The sequence below is a fragment of the Thyridium curvatum genome, assembly GCF_004353045.1.
Source record: "Thyridium curvatum strain D216 chromosome Unknown NODE_3_length_876553_cov_77.224826, whole genome shotgun sequence".
In the NCBI taxonomy this organism is placed as follows: Eukaryota; Fungi; Ascomycota; class Sordariomycetes; order Thyridiales; family Thyridiaceae; genus Thyridium; species Thyridium curvatum.
The window spans coordinates 70,567-89,834 of NW_022156758.1; the positions used below are offsets into that span (position 1 = coordinate 70,567).

The 19,268-nt window shown below is 50.0% G+C and overlaps 8 protein-coding genes across 8 annotated transcripts; 6 read left to right on the forward strand and 2 right to left on the reverse strand.

The window, feature by feature from the left end:
- Positions 1-182: 182 nt before the first annotated feature.
- E0L32_000705 (uncharacterized protein) lies at positions 183-2,132 on the reverse strand (the record flags this gene model as incomplete). The annotated part of the gene is made up of 7 exons (XM_031141757.1): positions 183-580; positions 633-824; positions 877-898; positions 972-1,354; positions 1,410-1,526; positions 1,591-1,885; positions 2,007-2,132. 7 exons carry the CDS (start codon positions 2,130-2,132, stop codon positions 183-185), a joined length of 1,533 nt encoding a protein of 510 aa, XP_030994239.1.
- A 514-nt stretch (positions 2,133-2,646) lies between these two features.
- E0L32_000706 (uncharacterized protein) lies at positions 2,647-4,570 on the forward strand (the record flags this gene model as incomplete). The annotated part of the gene is made up of 6 exons (XM_031141768.1): positions 2,647-2,740; positions 2,790-2,853; positions 2,917-3,299; positions 3,361-3,933; positions 3,993-4,179; positions 4,273-4,570. 6 exons carry the CDS (start codon positions 2,647-2,649, stop codon positions 4,568-4,570), a joined length of 1,599 nt encoding a protein of 532 aa, XP_030994240.1.
- A 419-nt stretch (positions 4,571-4,989) lies between these two features.
- Positions 4,990-5,418, reverse strand: E0L32_000707 (uncharacterized protein; the record flags this gene model as incomplete). Its single annotated transcript, XM_031141779.1, has 1 exon — positions 4,990-5,418. The coding sequence occupies one exon, from the start codon at positions 5,416-5,418 to the stop codon at positions 4,990-4,992; it is 429 nt and encodes a 142-aa protein (XP_030994241.1).
- A 427-nt stretch (positions 5,419-5,845) lies between these two features.
- Positions 5,846-6,604, forward strand: E0L32_000708 (uncharacterized protein; the record flags this gene model as incomplete). Its single annotated transcript, XM_031141791.1, has 1 exon — positions 5,846-6,604. The coding sequence occupies one exon, from the start codon at positions 5,846-5,848 to the stop codon at positions 6,602-6,604; it is 759 nt and encodes a 252-aa protein (XP_030994242.1).
- A 793-nt stretch (positions 6,605-7,397) lies between these two features.
- E0L32_000709 (uncharacterized protein) lies at positions 7,398-9,790 on the forward strand (the record flags this gene model as incomplete). The annotated part of the gene is made up of 9 exons (XM_031141802.1): positions 7,398-7,559; positions 7,624-7,998; positions 8,062-8,206; positions 8,263-8,499; positions 8,551-8,622; positions 8,682-8,863; positions 8,934-9,246; positions 9,297-9,316; positions 9,368-9,790. 9 exons carry the CDS (start codon positions 7,398-7,400, stop codon positions 9,788-9,790), a joined length of 1,929 nt encoding a protein of 642 aa, XP_030994243.1.
- A 522-nt stretch (positions 9,791-10,312) lies between these two features.
- E0L32_000710 (uncharacterized protein) lies at positions 10,313-11,263 on the forward strand (the record flags this gene model as incomplete). The annotated part of the gene is made up of 2 exons (XM_031141813.1): positions 10,313-10,331; positions 10,398-11,263. The coding sequence occupies 2 exons, from the start codon at positions 10,313-10,315 to the stop codon at positions 11,261-11,263; spliced, it is 885 nt and encodes a 294-aa protein (XP_030994244.1).
- Positions 11,264-12,506: 1,243 nt separating this feature from the next.
- Positions 12,507-14,615, forward strand: E0L32_000711 (uncharacterized protein; the record flags this gene model as incomplete). Its single annotated transcript, XM_031141824.1, has 5 exons — positions 12,507-12,682; positions 12,744-12,826; positions 12,880-13,276; positions 13,330-13,706; positions 13,765-14,615. The coding sequence occupies 5 exons, from the start codon at positions 12,507-12,509 to the stop codon at positions 14,613-14,615; spliced, it is 1,884 nt and encodes a 627-aa protein (XP_030994245.1).
- Positions 14,616-16,193: 1,578 nt separating this feature from the next.
- Positions 16,194-18,492, forward strand: E0L32_000712 (uncharacterized protein; the record flags this gene model as incomplete). The annotated part of the gene is made up of 6 exons (XM_031141835.1): positions 16,194-16,619; positions 16,672-16,690; positions 16,738-17,246; positions 17,300-17,506; positions 17,562-18,064; positions 18,129-18,492. The coding sequence occupies 6 exons, from the start codon at positions 16,194-16,196 to the stop codon at positions 18,490-18,492; spliced, it is 2,028 nt and encodes a 675-aa protein (XP_030994246.1).
- Between the last annotated feature and the right edge of the window lie 776 nt (positions 18,493-19,268).

Genomic DNA, 19,268 nt, shown 5'->3' on the forward strand with positions numbered 1-19,268 from the left:
AATTCTTGAGAGATGAAAGGGAAGAGCATTGCTATGTACGCGGTACAACAGACCCTGCTACTCCAGACTGACCACCAAACCGAACCTCATAGCGAAAGATTTGCTCACTGTCACTCCCATCTCTCCTAGCTAGGTCTATAAATTATCAAGTGCAGCTAGAGCGATCGATGAGAAGTGATGGACTACGCCTTCACTGATCCATCCAGCGGTTTCGGAGTCAACCACAATCCGCCCTGAGGGCGAAGACTTGGACCTCCTCGTTGGAATTGCATGCGCTTCTCACTAGGAACAAATTCAAAAGCCTTTAGTAGCTCGATCAAGTAAACCTTGTATTCGAGAAGAGCGAATGCTTTGCCGATGCAGATTCGAGGCCCATTCAGGAAACTCCCGGCTGCAAAAGGGTCGGAGGCCTCCTTCGGAAGATTGTCCCAACGGTCGGGGATGAACTTGTCTGCATCGGGGCCGAAGATATGAGTGTTGTAATGAATCATGGCCGGGACCACATGGACCAAGGTTCCCTTGGGCAGCCGGACACCATCAACCATGACATCCTTCGCGGCTTCTCTATGGGACAAAATCGCTGCAGTAGCACATTAGCTTGCACCAAAGATCTTTGAATGAGTTGAACGTACCTGGAGGATATAAACGGAGGACTTCCTTGACGACATTTGATAGGTAGTTTATACTATTAACCGAGTTATAGGTCAGGTCGTTCGGCGTCGGAATTGCCTTGTTGATCTCCTCGCGCAGACGGGTTTGCACTTCAAGATGATCAGCCAGTAAGAAGAGCGTCAGTGTTAATGCTCCAGCCGTTGTCTCGTGACCTATGACATGTTAATACAACCCAGGCTCCAAGTCTTCACGACTTGGACATACCAGCTGCCATGAAATTCAATATCTAGTGGATAAAAGATCAGCTACCGTTTGGCTAATGCCGGAGTTGTCAGAAGGAAGAAAGAGTCGACACCTACGTGATTCACCATTTCGTCCTCAGTCCATGGATTGACACCAGAGACCCTCTCTTTGAGTAAGACGGCCAAAAGGTCGGTGGCGCTGGCCCTAGCTTTCTCGTCTTCGAGTTCTAATTTCCGGCTTCGGATTCTCTGTCGGACATGTTCTCGGATCTTGGCATTCGCAGCTAGGTACTCTCGGTTCACTTTGATGGGGAGGATCTTTCGTATTGGCATGTAAATATTAAGGACCGACATCAATGTAGACATCAACGAGCGCTCCATTTTGAATACATCTTCGAAGGCCACGGCAAATTCGGTCGGGCTGTCGAGGTTGTTGAATTTCAAACCGAGTGCAGCCAGGCCGATGGCATCCAGTGTAGTCTGGGTCAGCAAGGTAGAGACTTGAATAGACGGGTCAGCCACGATCAATGTTAAGAAGAAGAAAAAAATACATACTCTCGATTGGAGCCCCGGGGGTTTTATCGGCAACAGTGCGTATCGCTTTTCGAAGCTCCTGGGCCTTGGTTTCGAAGAAAGGTAACAAGTTTTTGATGGTTCCATAAGAGAAGGGGCCTGGCAAGTGAGAAGGATGTCATTCCAATGAAATCGAGAAGGGGGCAGTACCACGGGCACCTACCTGCCAGAAGCCTTCTTTGCGCTTTATGGTGCTCGCCCTCTGCAAAGAGAAGCCCAGTGCCTGTGATCTCGCCGAGCACACGGTGCAAGAAATCCGGCTTGACGAATGAGTAGCAGTGAGTTTGCAAAACGTCTTTTGTGGCTTTCACACTGTTGACGACAATGACCTCGCGATTTCCGACGTCCAGAAACCTAATCAATGGCTCATCCGGCCACTGTCTCATCCATCCGATGTATTCCTGAGGCGGGATAGACTTGAACAAATTGATAGCCTGGCCCAGTAGGAAGGTATCGTTCTGCAAAAATAGACGATGTAAGCCAACAGGCCGAACCAATGTGTAAGATGGCACCTACTTTTGGTCCCGGCAAATTTCTTAGAGGCGACAGCCATGTTGGATACAGCCACAACCGATATACCTTGAGCAAGGCATAGATTCCAAGAAATGCCAGAACAGCCTCAAGGGTGGACACTGGAAAATCGAGGCGAGGTGCAACAAACCGGCTTCCAACTGCAGGGATCAGGGCGGAGATGAGGAGGTCCATGCTTGAAGAGTCCTGAAGGGGGAGGATGTGATGAGGGAATGATTCTCAGTGGCCTCTGGCTATGGCGGGTGTCTGGGGCTCGAGGCGCTTGTTATGTCGTATACATTACAGTCGCGTGCATATATAGCAAGAGAGGCCTGCGTCTCCACGAAGATACGGGGGGCGGCAACGCGACACTGGGTCAAAACCATATATTCAGAGATAGATGATAAACTGGTGTGGTGTGGTTGGCTGTCGTGTCTTGTGGGTCGCCCCAGGAGAACGGTCCGATCACTTCTGTCCGGTGATGAGGTGATGCACGGTCCCAGAAGGCCATTGTTTCCGCATCTGCCTTAGCACCGATCCTCCTAATTCGGGTGAAAACAAAGTGGCCAACATAACTCGAGTGCAGGACGAAATAAAGATATACCAGATTATAGCACTTAAGGACTTATCTAGTGTTCAACCTGTTCAGCAAGCTCTGTGCTCTTGTTTTAATACGCTGTCAATCTTCCCGAAGTCTCGCACCAGCACGATGGCGTACGTTGCCTTGGCCGCAGCTGCTGCACTTGGCCTGTTCCTATACGTGGTAGTTTTCACCGGACGGCGAGGAAAGAATCTACCTCCAGGTTCGTAAGCTGTGAGAATGTTTTGGGCCCCCTAGTTAACACTAGACAGGCCCTAAAACCTTGCCTCTGATTGGCAATATTCATCAAATCCCTAAAGAGAAGGCTTATCTAAAGTACGTCAAATCTTCTTGAGTGCTCGGATTCAAATCGCGTGAGCGGTCGTACTAATTCGTCAGGTTTAACGAGTGGGCCAAGGAGTATGGAGGCATCTACTCCATCATGGTGGCTTCCCACCCGACCATCGTCTTGACGGATAGACGCTTGGTAAAAGAGTTGATGGAAAAGCGGAGTTCGATTACCAGTAACCGACCGAGATCCTTCATCATGGAAACTATGGTCTATGAAGGCGACGACATCATTCTCATGCAGGGTGATAACCCTCACTGGAAATTGGCCCGCCGTTTCATGCATCAAAACTTCATGGCCTCCGTGGTCGAAAAGAGCCATATGCCTCTGATTGAAGCAGAAACTACCCAGATGATAAAGGATATGGTGGAAACTCCAGCAGACTTCATGAAACACCCAACCCGCTTTGCTAATAGCTTCATGATGAGCATCGGTAAGTAGCCACCATATACCACATGGACTTTTCAGAAAAGATGATTGAGTTGTCATATCAGCATATGGAATCCGCACTCCACACCGGAAAATTTCGCATATGGTGGAAATCAACAAAGCCTTACGGAACACCACCGAGTTGCTCGCACCTGGAACATTGCCACCAGTGGACCTCTTCCCGTTTTTACTTCACGTGCCCCATCAGCTCTTCGGCCGTTGGCGCGATAAGGTCGCAGAGACACATAAGACGATGAACGGGCTGTACTCTAAATACATGGGCTACGTCGAAGAGAGACGAAGTTCAATCGGAGAAATGGACAGTTTCGCTGATAAATTACTTCAGCAGGAGGAGAAGCTGGACTGGACGAGACACGGTCTGAACTTCATGGCTGGCCTTATGATGGAAGCAGGTTCCGACACAACCTCCGGAGTGATCAACAGCTTTCTGCTCCTGATGACCAAATTTCCTGGAGCCTACAAGAAGGCGCAGGAGCAAATCGATACGATTGTTGGGGACGATCGAACTCCTGTCTGGAATGACTGGCAGAAATTGACCGAGGTCAATAAATTGCTCAAAGAAACTATGAGAATGCGGCCTGTGGCTCCTATTGCGTTCCCCCATGCATTGGCAGAAGGTTGGTTAATAATGGACGTCTCTGGCCGCTACGGATGGTTCACTCACTAAACACTGCAGATATTTGGCTTGATGACATGCTTTTGCCAAAGGGCAGTGACATTATCGTCAACGTCCTTGGCCTCCATTTCGACGAGCAAAGATTCCCGGACCCGGACACGTTTGATCCAGAACGATTTTCAGGGAAGCCTCTTCTAGCTGATGGCTATGCGAATGCAGCTAATTATGAAGAGAGAGATCACTACGCGTAAGTCCATCACCACTTGCTATCTTGTCACTTCGAATCCAGCAGTCCTTCTCTAGTTCGGCAGTCTGTTCCTGAGCTGACCCCACTGTCTAGCTATGGAACTGGACGCCGGCTATGTGTTGGAATTCACCTTGCAGAGCGAGGTGCCTTCCTAGCAATGGCCAAAGTCCTGTGGGCTTTTGATATATTGCCTGGTCGTGATAGTGCTGGCAACATCATCGACAACGATTTAAGCTGGGAGACTGGTACAGATGGAGGTATCATTGTCTCTCCCAGGCCTTTTGCTTGTGAGCTTCGGCCAAGATCGGAGAAGAGGAAAGAAGTTATCTTGAGAGAGTTCAAGGATGCGGAAGACAATGTCTTCCCCAAGTATCTAGTCCCAGAACAGTAGAGGTCGAAAAACGCGTAACTCGAATCTATACAGATTAGCCTCTAAAAGTTTCGATATGTTTCTCGCTCCAATGTCGAAATGCCTTGTTCGCTGTTTACCAGTTCTCTAGAAATCAGTGGCCCGACGGGACACCATAATCAATGATACAGAACGAATCAGGTGGGAGAATCGATTAGCAAAGGCATAGACTTGAAGGCCCATGTGCTGTCAAAGGACCAAGGGCACAAGGACGATTCTCCGATCAAGCATCAAGGTCAACGTGAAATGATAAGCACGAGAAGTGCCTGCGTGCGAGGCTTCAAACTTGCATCTGTCCTACATGCCGCAGTGCATCTAAGCATATATTTGAGATGGAAAATTATGAGTGCCTGGTCACAGGTCCAGACAAGTGCCTCCCCCGCACAGTCCCAAGTCCAAGCTCATGACAATGCCTTTACCAATCCCGCAAACGAGTCGGCCATGAATCCTTCGTAGATGGGCTTCATAACCGCAACACCGGCGTCATCGATCTCTTCCGCGTCAGCAATCCAGGTCACTTCGGTCTTGTCCTCCCCAATGCTTTTCAGCTTCCACGTGCCGAAACCTCCTTTGGCGGGTAGGGGGGTTGGGTCCACAATTCTGTAAGAGATGACATGGTTCACTGGGTCCAGTATCTCCAGCTTTTCGTCCACTGATCCAGCCATGGAGTTGACAGTCCGAACAGCCCCAACCCCCTCACCCTTGATGGTAACTCCTTTGACTGAGGGCATCCATGCTTTGATGGCGCCGAAACTGGAGGCCAGACTCCAGACTTGCTCGATTGGAATATTGACGGTCTCCCGTAGTGTGTGAATTTCTCGTCTACCCATCTTGGTGGTGGTCGGTATTCGCGAGCGAAGGAAGGATGGTTGAAGATATTCTAAGAGGCTTTTCAGATTTCGAGTGAACAGAGACTCCAAGTCTTGGAAACGGAAAAAGGGATGGATATGGAGATCACCAGTACGGTCTTTAATCTACAGTGGCCATCTCGACACTAGTTCGGAAATGCCGAAAACGATTGATTTTCGGACGCAGTGGGGCGTGTAGACTTGATTCAGCCTTCCGAGGCCGATCTAACCTGGCACTTGTCTCCGAATACTTTTGGCGCGAGCCATCCGCGGCGGAAACCTCCCACACCTACGGCCAATGCGGTGCTCAAGGAAGAGATAAAAGAACCCCATTCATGGATCCCGAGACATGTTTCTCCCCAAATGCAGATAACAACAAAAAACTGAAAACGAAAACTCTAACGACAAAATGTCTCGATTCGCGAACAAGGTGGTGTTCATATCCGGGGGTGCTTCCGGTATGGGCCTGGCAACAACGGAAAGGCTACTGAAAGAAGGAGCCAAAGTTGTCATCGCCGACATTCAGTTCGAACTGGCCCAAAAGGCTGCCGCAGCTTCCAATGGTGCAGCAGTTGCTGTCAAGATGGACCAAGGAAGCCCAGAATCTGTCAAAGAAGCTATTGCTTTTGCTGAGGCGCACTTTGGGGGTATTGATCACGCAGTGAATGCTGCTGGTATTCAAGGGCTACAAGGATCAGTCGAGGATGCCCCAATCGAAGACATGCAGAGGGTTTATGCAGTCAACCTCATGGGAATTGCGTACTGCCTCAAGTATGAAGTGGCGGCAATCAAGAAACGGGGAGGGGGCGCAATTGTCAACATTGCCAGTGCTGCAGGCATCAGAGCCATTCCGTACCTGGGAGTCTATTCTTCGACCAAGGCCGGAGTTATCAGCATCGCCACGGCTGTCGCGCAAGAAGCCGGGCCCTACAATATCCGGGTTAACACTATATCCCCTGGATACGTCGACACACCGCTTCTTGACGCTCGAATTGACCGAAAATGGGCAGGATCACTAGTACCGACGGGAAGGTGTGGAATGCCTTCTGATATTGCTGATGCTACGTCTTTCTTACTATCGGATGACGCACGGCAGATCTCAGGAGTGAACCTGCCTGTAGATGGAGGATTAACTGTTGCAAATGGTGTCAAACCTCCCGGATTTTAGGTGTGGACAAGACCCATGTACTGAGTCAGCCTTGTGGCTTGTAGTAGCAAACAGAGTCATTGTAGCTTGATCTCAAATGATACTGAGGCCACACAATGAGTTTCTTCTATCTACTGTGCATATTAGCCTAACGTGGCTCGTGAGGTCCTGAGAGATGGTGTACCAGTTTCAATTTGACTATTACTTGTGCGCCGCACATCCGCCAGGTCCTGACGTCCTCTGTCCTCTGTTCGGGTTTCCAGGTATGATCTGTCCTCTCTCAATGCGTCTACCAGGGGCATGAGGCATGCACAAACCTAAAAGAATTTGCGTCACTCCTCTCTGGCCCCCGTGACGCTAACTCTACAAAAGCGGAACAGATTGTCAAAATCAAAAGCACATCGGACATTCCACAGTCAGGTGTAGCCTGGCTAGCGCCGTTCTGCCCAGCCGGAGCTCCAGCTGTAGCAACACTTCACTGTCTACTTGGTGTCTCCTGATACAGACAGACATGAAAGCCTGTTACCCATCCGACGAAGCCGGGATACATGCGGGGTTGGGAAAAATCATGGGGTAGAAGATTAACTCGATCTTCCGTCCCAATATGGTCGGATGATCTTAGTTTGTTTAGGTATCTATACAAGGCTGCCAAGACAAACGCCTACCCCATGGGGCCCCGGATACTGACACCAGCAGCTCGAGAGAAAGTATATGACCTGCACGGCATTGCCGCTATGAATAATTATTCGAAGGAGTTGATTGTCTACTATCTCACTCATGACATAGGAGAAGAACCTAGAAAACGAACACCAATATGCCCAAGACAAGCTTCTTTTCACGTACGGCCGATATGAACCCCTCTTCCGGGGTCTCTGAGGCTCCAGAAGACATAGCTCCAGAAGCCATAGGTGGTCACTCAATTGCTGACCTACCGCCCGGCTACTTCAGAAGTTTGCCATTCCTCGCCACTTTCGTGGTAAGTTTTCAAACACTCACATTCTTTGATTTCGAATGTGTACTTAATATTTGCGGTGTTTTAGTCCGTATCGCTGGCGTACGTGGCTTGTCTACTCCTCTATGTGATGATGGCTACCACTGTCCCTATCATTGCTCAAGTTTTTGGTAAGACACCTGATGGCATTGCGGTTGGTGCCAAAGATCACTTTCAAGATCCCCCTCCTTTTTCCGTCAACGGGACAAGAACTAATGCTCTATACCGGACATTAGGCCCCAGTTCGTCGGCCATCTGGGTTCTGCTCAATATTGTTCTTGGACAGACGGTTGTCTTCACTTTGAACGGCCGACTGTCTGATATTTTCGGACGCAGATATTTCTTCATCGGTGGAGCTGCCCTTGGCGTCATCGGTTTTGTAATCAGCGGCAGTGCTCATAATCTGTCGACCATTATTGGAGGTGTAAGTCACTACTCCTACACAGTTAGCAGACTTGTGAAGGAATGAGCTGCTGATTTGATACAGAACTTCGTCATCGGTGTCGCGCAGGGAATCATGCAGACTGAGGGAATTTTGTTTGGAGAGATGATTCCGAACGAGTATCGCTACACAGTCTTGTCTGCTGTATTCGCCTTGTTCGCCCCGCTCATTGCTGTTGGGCCAGGAATTGGTGAGTTACGTGGCCCCCTCTTTACGAAGGCGGCAAGTCTGATACTTGGGATACAGCCAGAGTTATGGTCGTCAATGTCTCGTGGCGATGGGTCTACTACCTGGGCGCTATCATTTCTGGCTGCAGCGGCCTCCTTCAGCTCTTTTTTTACTTCCCGCCAACTTTCCATCAGTTGCATACGCGGACCAGCAAGCGCCAGGCCATTCTATACTTCGATTATGGCGGAGCAGTTATTTTCTCTGGCAGCTTGGTATCATTTGTCTTGGGCATGTCCTGGGCAGGACAGAAATACGGTATGTCCAAACCTTGACTCTCGTGACCTTTACTGACTGGTCGTGCCATAGAATGGAAATCCGCTGCAGTGATTGCCCCAATAGTTCTGGGAGCTCTAGGCATGGTTGCCTTTGGGTTCTGGGGTATGTTTGGCTGCAAGGTCTTTTGCCTCATGCGGCCGTAACTAATCCTTTCGCCACAGAGCATTTCGTCCCCGTCAGAGAGCCACTTGTGACAATGCGCCTTTTCAAAAATCGCAACTTTGTTGCGCTTTCTATGGTCTCTGGAGTTGGAGCTATGATCTTCTACGCAATGAATCTGACATACCCACAACAAATCGCCGCAGTCTGGGGAGAAAGCACCGAAGCCTCTGGCTGGTTGTCGGTAAGCCCTCATTTCTTTTTGCCCCTGATTCACATGTGCATGCTTGCTCAGACAACTTAACCGAACCCAGTGCACTATCATCGGTGGTGTAATGTTGGGCCAATTCATGTCGTTGGGGGTTAAGTATGTCTCGCGCTGGATCCCCATGAAATGGATATTGGTAGCCACTTGTGTCATCTTTACTACCTTCATCGGTGGCATGGCAAAGGTAACAGTCGACCACAAGGCAAGGGCAATCATATTCAGTATCATTTCCAGTACAATGGTCGGTGTAATGGAAGTCATCACCATGGCCGGAGCTCCATTGATGATCGATCCTCAAGACATGGGCCTCGCCAACGGTATCGAATTTACCATGCGAGGTATTCTTTCCTGCATTTCAAGTGAGTAATATGCCTTCCCTTGGTCGCTTGCATGTTCTAACAGTTCACAGCTTCGGTGTATTCGGCGATTGTAAGTGGCTGCCCAGAGGCATAATAACTGATCGTTCTAACCGTGATACAGCTCTCTAGCAAGATAAAGCACTATTTTGCCACAGAAGTAGCCCCGGCAGCTTTGAAAGCTGGCCTGTCTGTGGAGGTCGTTCCAACCTTTTTGCAATACCTTGCTGCTGGCAATAAGCAGGGCCTCATCAGTCTGCCTGGGGTAACCCCAGAAATTCTGCAGACTGTCTTTGCGGCCGCAACTTCTGCTTACGCCAAGTCGTATCAGCTGATTTATCTTGTCAGCCTGGCTTTCGGAGGCACGACCATTATTTTCGCTCTGCTGGTTGATGGCAAGGCTTTGGATGCTAAAATGACGAGCGATATTGCTCGCAAGTTGCAGAGCGGGTCAGTTCTTCAAGGTGTCCGTGAACAGTCGAACCATGAGTCGAATAATGAGTCGAACCGCGAGTCGACCCACGAGGCAAACGCCGAGAAGGTGTAATTATGCGGAACGCGGCGTGGCCTGGAAGACTAGCAAATACCGGCCGGAATGGGGATGATGAGTGTAAGGAGGGCAATTGAACCCGCAATACCGACTCAACATCGATATAGTCCTCTTTTAATAGTCTCGCTCAGAATAATCGTTGAATCAATTACAAGAATGATACTTTCAATCTCGGCGCAATCGTTGGTACCTGTAGGCTTTAACAGCTGCTTTCTCCGGGGCTTCACAAAGACCTCTGATTTCCGGCTTCCAGCCAAACTCTGTCCATCGTGCCGTGCTACCACAGCCTACCGGATACCGAGAGGCAGAATGGTTTCCATCTAAAAGCACTAATGGATATATGTGCTTCTTCTAGCACAGATGCCCGAACGGAAAAGGTAAGGTCAGCTCCATAACTTGTTATATTGATCCAAGTATTTCTTCTGGACTCCACGGGTTCGCTAGATCGATTGTTGACCATATCGCCAACATATAGACCCCGCGTGATTTTCTGGGTCTCCCATTTCAACTGAAGCAAACATGGATGATAAGCACCTCGGTTAGTGAAGATTCCAAGCCTTAGCCGTGACCAATGCAAAAACTGACGGGCTGACAAGAGATGCAGGAAACAATTTTACAACTACAATCCATCAGGATACCTATCCCTTAATTCAGTCGACAAAATGCGATCACAGAGGCCGGAATGTGTTTATCACAGGCGCTTCAAAGGGAATTGGGCGTGAGATGGCACTCTCCTTCGCCAAAGCGGGGGCGGCCAACGTTGCTGTCGCGGCGCGTTCAGAGTTCGGCAATATTCGAGATGAAATAGAGCAGGCAGCGAAGTCAGCGTCACGGCCTGTACCGAATGTACTAGTTCTCAAACTGGATGTGACAGACGGCCGTAGCGTACAGCATGCCGCGTCAGAATTCGAAAAGCACTGCGGACATCTGGACATCTTAGTCAACAACGCTGGCATTGTCGAATCGCCGTTCCAGCTGATTGGTGACATTGACCCGGCAGTGTGGTGGACAACGATGGATGTCAATCTTCGTGGGGTCTATCTCATGACGAGAGCATTCCTGCCGCTCCTGCTCCGTGGAGACACCAAAATCATTGTCAATGTTGGAAGCGTGGCACAGAACTACATAACACCGGGCGCCTCGGCCTACGGAGTCTCCAAACTCGCTTTGGCTCGTTTCACCGAGTTCATAGACGCCGAATACGGCAAACAGGGCATCACAGCAATCACAATACACCCGGGTGCTATCCTGACCAACCTTGGTCGACGGTTACCAGACTACATGGCCGAGAATGGTTGGATGACCGAAACAGAGTACCTTCCTGCTGACACGGTAGTGTTTCTGACTCAACAGAAACGGCCGTGGCTGTCTGGAAGATACATTAGTGCCACATGGGACATGGAGGAGCTGATGCAGAAAGAAGATGAGATTGTGCAGGGAAACCTGCTCAAGTTGAGAATGCTGGTATAGGTAATCTGGCTGACTCTGATTATCCGGAGCATATCTATGTTTGATGGTACGGGAGTCTGATTTAAAGCTACGTAGAGGTACTTAGGAGCTAATGCGGTCATTTGAGGCATAAATGTGGCAGTGAACTCTTGACTCTAAACAAATGTGATTTTGCCATGCGTTGCGATACAGAATCGCCATTCCACTGTCATGAGCTGTGCCCTGGGGCATTTGTAAGAAAGGGGGCTGAACACGATTCATATCAGCGGCTGTCTGCTTAGAATAATATAACATGATACTGCCGCAAAAGACTCATCACCATGGAGTAAACGCTGTCAAGTTTCAAAACCACATACGGCGTGGCACATACCAACTCCGTCTACAGCTATCGAAGAATCATGACACTAATAGAGTGTGCGTAGTTTTATTCTACGAAGTGACGAATGTGGTGCACGGACTGCAAAGGTACTGGTTGCTCGCGGACAAGTTCACTCAATGAACATGGACTGAGCATATGAATGCAATGCAAGCACATGTTCATAAGGGATATTCCCTTAAGCACTATCATGTGCTGACTCATCCCTGCAAGGATTGGCTGCCTCGGAGCTGGATGGACTCGATGCAAGTCTCCATCATCTCACATCCTTGAGCGATGATAGGATTTGCATGAGATAGGGAGTCGCCTATGTGGCGGCCCAAAGCAGACTCCGTATTCGGGAAGCCGACTAGCCAACCGGATGAGAAGACATTCCAGCCATGAGCGGATCGTCGATGCCTTCTCTGGGAATCAGAGTGCTTCAAATTGCCTAGGAAACCCCATCTTCTTTACCTCCCCACCAGCCGCCTCGGTTCTTGGTCTCGCTATGTCACAACCTCTCGTCCTATCGGAAGTGAATGTTTACTGGAAGGCCCTGAACAGTGCCGATCCGGGCTGCTTGCATGTGTTAAGTGGGTGGGTCCAGACGCGTCGGGTCCATGTTGGTGGCCGGCCAATACGGCTAATTGTTGCTTGGACGAATCCGTCCGGGACGTCCTGCTCAGGTTTGATGCTGCAATGCAGGGTTGCAGTGTAATGTCGTATGATTATGAAAGCGACTATATTCGATGGCGAGCCTACTCAATTCGGCATAGCATCTTCTCCATGCTTTCATATACTAGAGATTAGACATCAAGAGCTGGCTAGAAGATTACTGCTCGTCTTTGTCCACTTCGTTCTATTCTTTTTGAATCTTTGAGAAACATGAATGGTAATACATTATCCAATATGAACGGCCATACGACACCTTCGACATCTAGTGCCATCCCGGAGGAAGTCGAGATCCTTCCACAGGGGACTGTATTGATTGCAGGAGGCGGACCCGTCGGCCTCACTCTTGCGACGGTGCTGGCATTCTATGGCGTGAGGAGCGTCGTCTTGGAGAGAAATGCAACCACTACAAGGTATAAGATGCGTTAAGAAAGCCTCGAAGCAAGACCTCTACTCATGAACTGACATACTCAGATGGCCCAAAATGGACTTGACCAACGTCCGGTCGATGGAGCTATTTCGAAAGCTCGGGTTGGCTGATGAGCTCCGGAAGCAGGGTTCGTATAACGACGCTAGTGTCTCACAGACTAGTTGACGCTGACGTACCCAGGTGTCCCTACTCACTTGCCGTACCGCGTTCTCATGTCGACCGGGCTCGGGGCTCCCAAACCAGTCACTGTCTGGGAACATCTGGGAGTCGACAGATATCGCGCAAAGATCGCCGAGAATAACGATGGTACCATGCCACTGGAACCATGGCAGAGGCTGTCCCAAGCAGTGTTCGAAAAATGGCTCAAGGGCATCTGCGACCGAAACCCTTTGATCGACCTACGATTTGGCTGCAAGTTGGAAGAAGTATCAGAGGTCCAGGATGGCGTGCGTGTAACGGTCACCGATCTTCACAGCGACACCCGACACCAGATTCTGTCTAAGTACCTTATTGGCTGCGATGGAGGGTCCAGTCGAGTGCGACGCAGCTTGGAAATACCTTTGGATGGTGGTCCCATGTAAGGATCACCTTTCATCATATGGCAGTGCAGGTATCTTACCAAGAGTTTAGGCCCGTCTATGTTCTTCTCGTTCACTTCAAGTCTCGAGACCTTACACGCCTCCATAAACATGGACGCTTCTGGCATATCTTCGTTCTCGGTCCCGAGGGGTTGGCTTCGACCTGCATTGCCCAGAACGAGAAGGACGTGTTCACAACACATCTGCTGTTGCCTATAGGAGAGGATTCGGATAAGATAACCTCTGAGGACGCGGTATATCGTGCTCTAGGAGGCATCCACGGCCCATACCCGATCAAGATCGACGAAGTCCTGGTTCGCTCGACCTATCGGCCGAACATTGCAATTGCACGTCGATATAGCGGAGCCAGTGGACACGTATACCTTGCTGGCGATGCTGCCCATCAGAATATTCCCACAGGAGGCTATGGTAAGGGTAAAAGATGTACTCAAAAGCCCAAGGACTGAGCTGATATCGAACTCTGCAGGAATGAATATGGGCATTGCCGATGCATTCGAACTTGGTTGGAAGCTGGCGGCTACCGTCAATGGATACTCCGAGCCATCTATCCTACAGACCTACGAGCAAGAACGCAGGCCGACTGCACTAGTTAGCATCGAGCGATCCGGGGTGCATATGCGAGTGCATATGGAGGCCAACAAGCTGCTCGGCGGACGGATTGGAGAACTCGACGCAAACACCGAAGCTGGGGACAAACTCCGACGGAGTCTGCACGACTATTATGAGGCCAATGACGGCGAGAATACGGACCATGGTATTGAGATGGGCTACCGTTACAAGTCGAATATCATTGTGCCGGATGGCACCAAAGAACCTCTCTGGCAGCCGGGCGACTATGTTGCGACAACCTTCCCCGGAAGCAGAGCTCCCCATGTTTTCCTACGCGACGGGAGATCAATCATCGATTCTTTTGGGCCATATTATACGTTGATCGAGTTTCAAGATGGCTCAGAGCGAGGATCGACCCTGCTTCTCGACGCAGCGTGGAAGCACCGCGTGCCCGTCAAGTATTTGCCTCTGGCCGAAGAAACGCATGCACATGCAATTTACGAATGTCACTTGGTGCTGGTTCGGCCAGACGGGCATGTGGCATGGAGGGCAGACACGGTCAACGAACAGACGGAAGCCATGCGCGTTCTCGGTCTCATCTCTGGCCGCACGGTTCCGGAATCTGAGAGCCAAGAGTCCAAGGAAGTGCACCTCACCATGGACCCATCAAAGGTTGGCGATGGCGCCTTTGCATTCACGTCAACCTTGACAACCGAATCACAGACCGCCAAGTTCGAACTAGACAAGATGGGCGAGTTCCAGACATGAGCCACCGGGCCTTGTCCCATAACCAACGGCGCTAGGCGGACGTGCCAGTGCAAGATGCGACCATTCCGAAAAGGTTCGGAGACGACACTTTGTCCGGCTCAAAACTGCAAAGGGCCGGCCTTGGGGATGACCAGTGCGTGCGGGGTAGTGTTGGTAGCCCGATCTGTACGCACTAGGAGGTACCTATCTTTCCACTAAATTCGCATCCAAACTAGAGCATTTGACCTATTCATGATGATTTCTTGATGCCCTGCTAAGCACGAGCCTGCCATGTCTCCTTTCGATCCCATGTGTTGCCTAGGGATGTCATAGGTGTAAGCAAGAAGCCCTTGTGAGAGTTGCTACTGCACTAGTCGTTGCCATCCTGGTCGGTATTATGCTGGGTGGCCTAGTGGCAATAGTGCAGTATGCTGCAAGAGGGCCAAGAGCACTATCCTATCTCCTTGTCCAAGGCTAAGGCTAAGGTCAGAGACAACCTGAGGGGTCAGCAGTCCATTACCTACCCCAAAGCTAGGTGTAAGCTAGGTACCTAGGTCGCTCTAGGGGTAGGCCCGGGGTGTGTTTGGGGGCCTGGAGGAAGTTCGAGGCACTTCCATCCAGTACAAGTACCTGTAGTGCGGGGCCCCACGCCCGCCAAGGACCCAGGTCCCCGGGTGGGGGGGGAGGGGAAAGCGGGGAACGACAGTCGCGAAACGACAGGAATGACTTGTATTTCCATTACATCCGGTTGGTGTGGCATGGCTTCCGTCCATGGCCCCCGTCCAAGACCCAAGATCGATCTTCACCTTCATGTCCAGACCACTCACTACATTTCGCCGTGGAGAGGTGCTCGGGTTCATAACAAGGCGCCATTCGGCAAAGCAAAGCCAGTAATCCTTAACTTGCAAACCCGGGGTGTATGAATCTACCCCACAAGAAACTCTTTTCAACCAGTTCGAAGCGGCAGGTCAAACACTCCAACCTCACCGCGAAGCCCACCCTTTTGGATATCGAGCTGCAGTCTTCTCCAGGTATATCACCTTATGAACTTGACTGCGACGGGCTTTCATGTCGACTATCTAGCTGCGCCGGTACATGCGACCAGATCTAGATCAGAACGGACACAATGAGGCCAAATACAAAGTCGGCGATGGCGTGCAACTTCTGCAGATCGAAAAAGATAAAATGTGAGAAGATGAGATTCCCTTCCACCTCCGCAAGCGGAGGATGTATCTGTTGTGCTATCAGCGAACTGACCGTTGGTCTGCTACGATAGGTAACAGCGGGCGACCTTGTCCAAACTGTGTGGTGAGTGCATATCACCAATTGAACCGCAAATACCTCTCGTGTCCATGAACTGCTGCTGAATATTGGTTGCGTTTGCGTTAGGACCACAAGGTAAAATGCGATTACTCTGAAAATAGCCGGCGAAGGTCATTTCATACGCGAGGCTTCAGAGGGCTGCAGGATCGCTTTGCTCATAGCGATACTGCGATTTCAAAATCGCCACCGAAATCGGGGCCATCGACTGCACGCAGGGTTTCAGTCTCCGCGGTGCCTGGTGAGGGATATGGACTATTCCAGTCTTTCACCCTTCAGATGGAGAGAATCGACGATGACCCTCCACCTGAACAATTTCCTACTGCAAATAGACCTCCTGAGTCCTCGACTCTTGAAAGTCAGCCAAAAAACCCTGACCCGACCGGACCCTGCTCGACCAAAAATGTCTTCAGCGAACAGGACAACATCCCTCAACAGTTTACCGCCACATCACCAGAAGCGCCCATGCCATACCCTGTCGGAGACACCGGCGTTCTTGCACCACCGCCAGATGCCTTGATCACGGAAAGCCTAGAGGCGGTTGACCCCGACCTTCTGATGCCTCCACCAACACTCTCGTCCCACCATGATGACGCTTCAACTAAAGTCGCTTCCATCTACTCCAATACTCCTCCTTCGCACGCTCCCACTAGTCTAAGCTCCGTCGAAGACGACGGCTCGAGCACAGCCCCTCCGGAGCAAGAAGTAGGTGACTTCCTTCTTTGCCAGGCGTATATACTAACCTTTTCGTTACCAGTTGACATATGAATATCACGGTACGCTAGACTGCAGCTCCTAATCCAACGTCACTAACACTGTTCAGGTCCCGGGTCGTTTCTTTCAATCTGCTCCAAGTCAGGAATAGAATGGGTCAACGAGAAGACTGGAGTCAATGAGTTTGGAACCATCGCGCGGGGTCTCATATCTGATATCTCCCGTGCGCTCAAACTCAGTGTCCCAAATATCGGTCCACGAGAGCCTGAGCCGGATGAGTCTTTGGCGTGGAAGTATAGCCGCATCTACTTCGACACGGACACCGATGCTGGCTTCGGCATTATTTCCCGGCCCACGTTTGAGAACGCCTTGCGCGCCCACTTTCAGAAAGAGAGCAATCCAGGGGATATCGAGACTGATCCCGGGTGGTATGCTCTCAGAAATGTAGTCTACGCTGCTGGATGCCGAATCCTCGAAACGAAGAGTGCTGTCAAAGGTTTCAAGATCGACATGACGGCGACAAAGAGCTGGAAGTACTTTGCGAATGCACTGTCGGTGCACAACGATATCCTATACTTCAGAACCAGCTTGATGGCAGTCCAAGCTCTAGCAGCAATGGTGAGCCTACTCGTCACAAACTTCAGCATTCCTCAAACTGACCGAAACGCCAGGCGTTCTTTGTGGAGGCCATCGGCTACCCCTCTATCGATTACATGTTATGCTCTTCTGCAATGAGGCTTGCAGTGTCGAAGGGTCTTCACCGCCAGCCCCCAGCCTGTTGGAATCTCAGCCCGGAAGCGATAAAGTCGCGGAGCTTACTATGGTGGTCCATTTATGGCTTCGAGCGAGTCAACGCGAACAGATCCGGTCGACCCTTGGTACACAAATAATATCTATTTCGCGATGAACAAACGCTAACCAGGAGACCTGCAGGCCATTGACGATCGAGATATCACATGCCAAATGCCTGAGGGTATCGAAGATGCCGAAACGAATTTGGCTCACATCAGGACGGCCATTGAACATGCGAAACTCTCTTCGAGTTTTAGCCGGAGAATTGCAGACCTCAAAACAAACCAAGCCAGTCTGCAAGAGGTAGCAAGCAGCATCGCAGAAATGACACAACAACTTGACACCTGGTGGGACAGCCTTCCTGACTATATGAAGCTAGACCTACGGAACCCTTCACGTCAGCTTCCTCCATCTCTAGATTTCCAGAGTGTTCTCTATCACCATTACGCCTATTACGGAAGCGTGGTGGCCATCCATGCTGTTCTAGTCCATCCCTGGAACAGTACTGCACTTAAGATTCTGCCTCATGAACGCGAGGAGTTTGCTCGGATGACAGCAGAGAGTGGAGAAGTCTTCATCAACGCCACAAGGAAGTTTGTTCAATATCTTCCGCAACTGAATATCAACCCACTGTCACCGAAGTGGTGAGTCATTTTCAGATCTCTTGCCCTCACCTTCTTCACCACAACACTGATTAATCAATGCTAGGCTTGTCGTTGTCTACCCACTCATGGCACTGGTCAACTTGTTTATCTACGTGTTACAAAATCCACAATCTCCTGCCATAGAGTCAGACGTGGGGTTGATGTACCTTGTCGCCGGACACTTCAGCTACCTCGAATACGCCGTTGCAGATCGTGTCTTCCCCTCCCTTGGGCAAATGGCAAATCTAGCCCGGTTGACGGCTGACAACGCAAGGAATCGATTTCTGGGAATGGACAATGATCTCTCCGCGGAAGTGATCAGCCATGACGCGTCTTTACAACACCTTGACCTAGGAAACCCTGAAGATGTAAGAACAAGCTCAATCAACCCTGACAACTGTCTCAAAGAGGCCAGGGAATGGTGCTAATTTTGATACCGGATACAGTTCGATCAAATGCACCTTGACAACGAACAATGGGCGACCCTAATAGGTTGGCCTGATAATGACGATCTTATGGTGCCAGGCATGTTGTTGGGATCACAAATTTGAACGCACTGTATTTCTAGTTGATTGGCTATGATATCCTTTGTCTGTATCTAAAAATATGCAGAGAACTCGGATATGGGTCACGGAATTGGAACATTTCGCGATGGTCCAGTTTTGACCGACATCAAATGATCAAGGCACAAATACCTAAGTGGCTTCCCAGAGCTTGAAAAGGTAATAGTACCGAGCTGTTGCTATTTCGCTGGACACGTCCTTATCTAGTAGCCTCCATCAATGCTTGCTATATCAATTACATCAATGCAATCGGAGTGCGTCTTCTCCGATTCTGGTTTCTGGCTCGACAGTCCGACCTCCGGTTCTTGATATCCTACTACGCCAACAGCACGGCATTGGTGATTTCCACCCCGCACGGAGTGCGGGGTCGGCCGGGTTCGGCACCAATTTGGGTAGTTCCGAGCAGAATTGGTAACTTAACTTATGAGGCTAGACCAACCACTTTGAATACAATCATTCGTCACTCTTTTTAATAGACTAACTTACAATTTCAACTGACTAGTTAATGATTATATAACAATCTAGTAGTTTATATCATTTACCTTTTTGATTACTCATATCCTTTGTTCTCTCTTTGTATCCAAGGGGGATTAAGCATGGTACAGAATAGTGCCCATACACACATACCTAACATCTTCTCA